Source organism: Macrotis lagotis, chromosome 1 (genome assembly GCF_037893015.1).
Source record: "Macrotis lagotis isolate mMagLag1 chromosome 1, bilby.v1.9.chrom.fasta, whole genome shotgun sequence".
Classification (NCBI taxonomy): Eukaryota; Metazoa; Chordata; class Mammalia; order Peramelemorphia; family Peramelidae; genus Macrotis; species Macrotis lagotis.
The window spans coordinates 838191846-838199541 of record NC_133658.1 but is presented as its reverse complement, the minus strand read 5'-3'; the positions used below and the strand labels follow the sequence as shown (position 1 = coordinate 838199541).

At 38.5% G+C, this 7696-nt stretch overlaps 1 protein-coding gene across 1 annotated transcript; it reads right to left on the bottom strand.

The window, feature by feature from the left end:
- Positions 1-243: 243 nt before the first annotated feature.
- Positions 244-1230, bottom strand: LOC141507522 (olfactory receptor 52K2-like). The gene has a single exon (XM_074215246.1). It carries the CDS (start codon positions 1228-1230, stop codon positions 244-246), a length of 987 nt encoding a protein of 328 aa, XP_074071347.1.
- Positions 1231-7696: the final 6466 nt, after the last annotated feature.

Below are 7696 nucleotides of genomic sequence, written 5' to 3'. Positions count from 1 at the left end.
TCAGGGATTTCCTGAGGGCAAAGGGACTTCTCAAATCAATAACCAACCAATAACTATTAAGCATCAGGCTCTGATCTAAGCACTGAGGGCACAAAAAGAACCAAAAAGATAGTCTCTGTCTTGTAGATAATAAGTGCTTCTCTGAAGATACAAAATGTTTCATACATCCAATTTGAATTTACCCACAGTGAAACAGTCATGTCTCCCTTCCCTCCCTCCCTTTCCACCATTTTGCCACTTCATTTAATTCTCCAGTGAGAGCTGTTTCTGCCCAGCCCTCTTTCCCCATATATTCTTTCTTTGGAAAAGACCTAGGACTCGGTCACGAATTTGTTTTGTCTTGATGCCGTAGATTATTGGGTTGACCATAGGTGGGAAGAGTAGGTAGAAGTTGGCAGCAAGGATATGGACATGGGGAGCAGCATGGCGCGCCATACGGTGTAAGAATGATGAGAGCACTGCAGGTGTGTAGAAGGCCAAGATGGCACCCACATGAGACACACATGTTCCAAAGGCTTTATAACGGGCTTCTCGAGATGCTAGTTTCAGCACTGCCCTCAAGATCAGTGCATAGGAGAGGGCCACAAAGAATAAATCCATCCCACCTATGCCCAGTGCTACTGCAATGCCATAGATATTGTTGAACCATGTATTACCACAGGCCAGTTTTACCACTGCCATGTGTTCACAATAGCAGTGAGTGATCACCCGGCCCCGACAGTATGAAAAATGCCTGAGAAGGAATGGAAGTGGGGTCATGAGGGCCACAGCCCGGACTACAGCTGCCATTCCAATTCTTGCAATGAGTTGTTGTGTCAGCACTGTGGCATAGTGAAGAGGCTCACAGATGGCCATATATCTGTCAAAGGCCATGGCCAAGAGTATGGCTGACTCCATGATGGAAAATGAGTGAAGAAAGAACATCTGGGTTAGGCAGGCATGGAAGTTAATCTCATGATCTCCATGCCAGAACAAGGCTAGCATTTTAGGCAACGTGGAGGAGGAGAGGACCAGATCAATGGCTGACAACATGGCCAGAAAGAGATACATAGGCTCGTGGAGAGTAGCATCTACCCTGATGATGAAGAGAAGGGTGCAGTTACCCAGCAAGGCCAGGGTATAAGCTGAGCAGAAGGGGATGGAGATCCAGATATGTAAATGTTCTAGACCCGGGATCCCCAGCAGCAGAAAGGAGGTTGGGTGCAGAATGGTGCTATTCATGATTGACATAGCCACTATATGCTGGCTTCATTCACATCTGTCTTCTTAGGGGCTTCTCCCATTTCAAGATAGAGAGTACTTAGAGTGGTCAGAATTAGACATATCAACCTCTGATCTCCCATCTGTGAAGATGGCCCCTAGTCCTCATTCTACAACCTAATGGAAAATCAGGCAGTGAGTGAGCTGAATACATACAAAGAAGAACATGAGGTATCTTCCCTTAAAGAAATTGAAATATCACTTAAAACATAATATATACCCTCTTTAAAAGTTAAATAATACAAGAAATGCCGAGGGAATCAATCAAGCAATAAGTGTAGTAGAATTTATTAAGAGGAAATAAATGCTGTGGTCTAGAGTGGTCAGTAAGGATTCCATTGAAGAGGTGGGACAGCAATCAGGAGGCATCTAAACCAACTTATACTTCAGTAGAAATCTCTTCTATAAGATCCCCAATTTGACCAATCAACCTTCTCTTTGAGTCCTCCAGTAACTGAGAGAACATTCTTCTTCTGGAGGCAGCCTATTTTGCCCTTAAAAAGTTTGGATAATAAGAAAAGCTGAAATTCTCTCTTTGTAATTTCTACCCAGTGCTCTAGCTCTGTATTCTGAGATCAAGCAGAACAAATCTAATCCCTCTTCCCCATATAGCCCTACAAAGACTTGAAGTTCTTATATTCCTCTCCCTTACCTCTGAACTCCAGATTTTTCTAAAATAAAGTACTTTAGTACTTTCAGTCAATAATTGAATGACTTGTTCTCAAAACCCCTTCCACTTTGGCCTCACCTGTGTGGATACTCTTTTTTAAAAAAATTTTTTTATTAATTTCCTTCCTAAAACATGACACTTAGAACTGAACATAACACTGTAGTTATGTTCTAAATGGGGCAGAGGATGGCAGGATTACACTCTTGTTGTTCAGGATAATATACTTCTAGGTATACTTTTCTCTGTCCATCCACTCTTTCTTTCTCTCCTGTCTCAGCGGAAAAATATACCTCCTTCCCGAAGCTAAACTTCTCTTTCCATATCATTTCTCCAGGATCGTCAATAGTTTCCTCTTTTCGTCAAATTGCACTAGCCTCCTGTATATTAATGGGGATGAGGGACTTTTCTTCACCTACTATTCTTTTAAGTTAATAATCTGCTCTGACTCTTTCTACCCTTTCCTTTAAACAGTACCTTGAACATAGCATTTAATAAGTGTGAATCTGGGCAACTAAATGGAAGTCTCTAGTTATGTTTACTCAACTGTAAAATGAGAGGGTTGGACTAGATGGTGTCTTAAAATCTTTCTACTTTTAATTTCAGGAATTTCTGACACACTAGTACTTCATTGTTTGAAACCTTCAGTTGCTCCACTTTGTTACAATCCTCCAGTTTCATCATCTGAAGACCAGATGAAGACAGAGCACAGGGACTGTGTGTCTACTTTTGGCTTCAGCTTCTGCTTCCCCAATATGTAACAGAGCTCTGTTGCTTGTGGTCTTTCAATTAACACTATGACTGATTTATGGAATTTTTTTATTCAAAAGCAGGTTCTTAAACTCTATTGTGTCATGGGTCCCACTGACAATCTAGTGAAATTTATGGACCCCTGCTCAGAATAATATTTTAATGCATAAAGTAAAAAAGCATATGATGGGGTGACTAGGTGGTGCAGCGGATAGAGCACCGACCCTGAAGTCAGGAGGACATGGGTTCAAACCTGACCTCAGACAATAATTGCCTAGCTGTGTGACTTTTGGCAAGCCACTTAACCTACTGCCTTGCAAAAACCTAAAAAAAAAAATCCCCAAAATAAAGAAAAAACAAAAACAAAAGCATATGTTTACAAAGGAAAGTAATTATATTTAAATCATTAGCAATTTTTAAAAATTCTATGAACCTTAAAGTAAGAACTTTTGTTTTAAAGTGTTATAGAATTCTAGAATTGAAAGCATTGAGTTCAAACATTCATTTGATAGATAAGAGCACTAATTTGAGGGAGGTTAAGAGACTTTGTCTAGGATGCTTAGCAACAGAGGACCAGATCTTGGACTAGAAAACAGGTTCTCCAATTCCCCAATCTTTCCCTACCTTCAATTGTATTCTAGCCTGCAGCATGTTACAGAGTTAAAAGATGGAAGGAAAAGAAAAAATATCAATGGTACCTGGGTAAACCTAGAGACAGGATTAATTTTACTGGGGATGTAAATCAGGGAAGCCTTCCTACAGTAGGTGAATGTTGAGTGGGATAGGGAAGAAAAAGATGGAAATGAATTGTCAAGAAGAGGAAGGAAGGTACTCCAAATGGGAGAATCAGAGATCCGAAGAGTGTGAGGTATGGTATTTGAATGTTGAGAATGAGAAGAAATTTTCGCACTGGAGCAGAAGGATAAAGACACAAAATAGAGGAATAAATGAAGGTCTCATGGAAATGAAGGGACTAAACAAACATGCTCATAAATTCATATTTTTCATAACTACTTTTGACCCTACTCCCTCAAAAATCAGACAAAACCCCTGTACTTTACCAATAACACAGACACAAAAGACACATACTTGTCTCTCCTCCCTGATCCCTTAATTTAATCACCTTTTCCTACTCAAGAAACCCTATGTAAGTTCTGATTAGGGTTTAGAGGGGGTACTTTGGGGAAACTATGGTTGACCCAAGACAAGAATAAGATCTTACATTCTTGGAACCTTCCCCAAAGACCTGTCATACTAGAAACTGAGAATTTTCTAAACCTTTTTTTTTAGGTTTTTTGCAAGGCAATGGGGTTAAGTGGCTTGCCCAAGGCCATACAGCTAGTTAATTATTAAGTGTCTGAGGTCAGATTTGAACCCAGGTACTCCTGACTCCAGGGCCGGTGATCTATGCACTGTGCCACCTAGTCACCCCTAAACCTTTCTTGAGTCTATTCCTGTGATCACAAAAACTCTAACCTGGTAACAGTTTAGCTTATTTAAGCTTCCAAGGTCTTCTTGTAGTTTAGAAAACAAATACTTAATGCTTCTTTTTGGAGATTCTAACTTCCAGGCATCTTCTGTTTGAGTCTCTTTTAATCTAAAAAAAGGGTCTCTTCATCCAACTATGTCACATGCACTTGTTTATCAGAGTTCCTTTTCTTAAGATGCTCTTAAGCTCTTAAGAAAGACAATATAGTATAATAGGAAGAGGACTGGATTACATTAGTGAACTTCAGGTCAAATCCTGCTGCTGTCACTTCATTGTGTGATTTTAGGAATGTCATTTAAACTTCTCTGGGCTATAATTTCCTCAACCCTCAAATGGGATTAAATAGCAACTAAACAGTCCCTTTCAACTTTAAACTCATGGTTCTTGATTCTCTCTATTTGGGAAGGGAACAGGGGAAGCAATACCTTCTAAAAGATCAGTCTCCCCATCCATTGGCCCTTGTGCCTCTAGTTCAAAAGATTTCAGACTTTGTTTAGCATAGTTGTTTGCCTATTTCTTCATGCATTTCATGTGTAAATTTGAGTGTGGGGACAGATCTCTTGCAAGCTTCTAGAAACAATAGAGTTTTTCAGAGTGTAGACGGAAAAAAAAGAAATTGAGAATCAATGTTCCACAATCACAAGTAGAGGGTGATTTGGAAAATGTTCACCAGTTAGATAGAAAACTAGACCTGGAATCAAAAGTTCAAATCTGCCCTCAGCTATTTAACCCCCTTTACAAATCTGGACAATTATTCAACCTCTACCTGAATCAGTTTCATTATCTATAAAATGGGTATAATGATCTCTTTCAGGAAGAAATAAATTTGTAAGCCTCAAATTGCTATGTAACTACAAATTATTCTTGATGGTAAGGGCTATTGTTGACTGTTTATCCTCATTGCTTAACATAATAAGTGACATTAAATGTTGAATAAATTCTTGTTAAATGACTGACTGGGACTATGTTTCATGATCCTAGGAACCCCATTTAGATCTTGGAACCACATTTAGAACCTCTTATGCATGACTGCATACAGAGAAAAGCAGGCCAAATTAGAAGTTGACTCGATAATGACATTTGATGTTTTTTGTGGGTGAGCATTTTCTATATCACCCTCTACTTGTGATTGTGGCACATTGATTCTCAATTTCTTTTTTCTCTGTCTACACTCTGAAAAACTCTATTGTTTCTAGAAGCTTGCAAGAGATCTTTCCCCACACTCAAATTTACACATGAAATGCATGCAGAAAGAAATGGAATTCAGGATTCTGATTCAGAAGTTCTATGAATATGGGTGTGAACACACAAAATTATATGCCACAGACTCCATTTGGTAGCTGTGTATATATTATTCTTTAAGGCTGTCTAAACAAGACCTGAAATCCCTTGAACTAGAGGATCAAGAATCAATGGATGGAGATATAGCACTAGGGTGTGGGGTACTCTAAGTTATATTAAACAGGGAAACAAAAAAATTAGAAAGATGGGGAGTCTGATCTTTGCCTAGGCCCCAATTTAGAAACCTCATACCCTAGAGTTTCTCATTTTGTAATCAATATAAATATAATGATAGATAGATAGATATAGATAACTATATTTCAGTATAATTACAAATTGGACATTTGTAATTTCATAGATTTTATAAGTGAGACAGGTAGGTGGCACAGTAAATAGAATGTTGGACCTAAAGTCAAGAAGACCTCAGTGCTAATTTGTTCTCAGAAACTTATTAATTATGTTATCCTATGCAAGTCTTTTAATATCTGTTTGCCTCAGTTTCCTTATTATTTTAAGATGAAGATAATACTAGCACCTACTCCCAGGGATTTTGTGAAACTAGAATAATATAATATTTATAAAGTGCTTTGCAAATTTCAGAGAACTCTATACATCTAGTTTTCAGTAATAATTTGATGCATTTCTATTCTGCAAAGGGAACCATAAACTTCACCATACCACCAAGGTGGACCCTTGTCTATGTTTCTACTACTTGTTCTCATAAACTCCCTGAGTGCAGAGAGCAAGAATAGATTCTGAAAAGCACTTTATAGTCTTTGTCTTACCTGTAGTACTTATATTTTGCATAAAGCAGGTTATCAAATAATTCTTGTTGAGTTGACAGAGTTAACTTGTCACATGAAAATAAATGGAAGGATCTGAGGACATTTAACCTAGAAAGGAGAATAATTAGTGATACACAATCACAATCTCCAAATATTTGGAGAAGAAAGGAGCAGACCTGTTGTATTTTTTCTTTAAGGGTTGAACCAGAGGAAATTTATATTCAGTGTAAAGTAAAATTTCTTAATAATCAGAGGAAGGTGAAGAGTCATAAACATGGTCTCTACAAACAATTTCCTTCCTCCTTATCCTCAGAAAGTAACAATATAGTCCACTCAAAATCTCATTCATTGGATATGGGGGTCCTGACTGGGGTAACACTGGGTAAGACTGGCTTGGGGACTTATGACCTTGGGGAAAGTAAGAACACCAAAATAATTTTTTCTAGCATCATGAGCCCTACAAGGGGGAAAAGAGGGAAGGACTTCAGATAAAGTTATCCTAAGTTTATTCTGAATAACCAGAGATAACTGTCCTTAGTTATTGTGGGGAGAATGTGGAAAGAAAGATGTGATGTGTGTCTGTTTCTTAACTGATCTATTTGAAAACCTGAATCTATTGGACTAAGTGGTAGAGTGAGCTCCTTGATCAATTTGCCTAAGATCTTGACTTCCTAGAGTCAGTCTATTTTGAGGCCCAAGTCCCTGAGAAAGAAAATCTTATTGTGTCACAATCTTCAAAGGGCTACCTCTAATACATCCCCCATACACACACACACACACACACACACACACACACACACACACACACACGTATGCACACACACACTCCAAATTCCCAACCATAGAATCCACCTGCTCCAGGGAAACTTTCAGGTCCTTCCTTCTCTGAATGAATAGCCAGGCATCTGAGGTGCCTTCTATTCAAATGGTATGCATTTATAACCCAGGCTACTCCCTGCTTGCTATGTGAACCATGGGGGAAAAGAATAGATAATCTGAGTCACAGGGAGCACTAGGAGCCTCTAGGGCAAACCTGATCCACTCCTCAGGAATCACCCAATGGAATAACTGTTACACCATAGATAAACAATCCAGGTTGTCAAGAGAACTAACAAGATGTACTGGGTCACTCTTTGTGGAGGTCAAGGAACTATGTTTTTAATTTTAGTGACTTAATGGTTAATTTTAGCTACCAAATGGTTAGGTTACCTTTAGGTTACCTTTTTAAGTCTCAGTTTCCTCTTCTGTAAAATATAAATAATAATACTTATACTATCTTCCTCATAAGCTAAATCAGTATCAGTTTCTATGGGTTTTGAGAACAACATATTGCCAACCAACACAAACAGCCCAGAGTTCTAATGAAACAGTGCTGGTTATGGTTTCAATTAGAGATTTAATTAAAACTCAGAAACCATGTTTTTTGGTTTGTCTCTGGCAAGGAAAATGACCTGATAGAAATTC

Excerpts from the sequence above, each read along its gene's own strand:
- LOC141507522 (XM_074215246.1), bottom strand. The coding sequence starts at position 1,230 with ATGTCAATCATGAATAGCACCATTCTGCACCCAACCTCCTTTCTGCTG.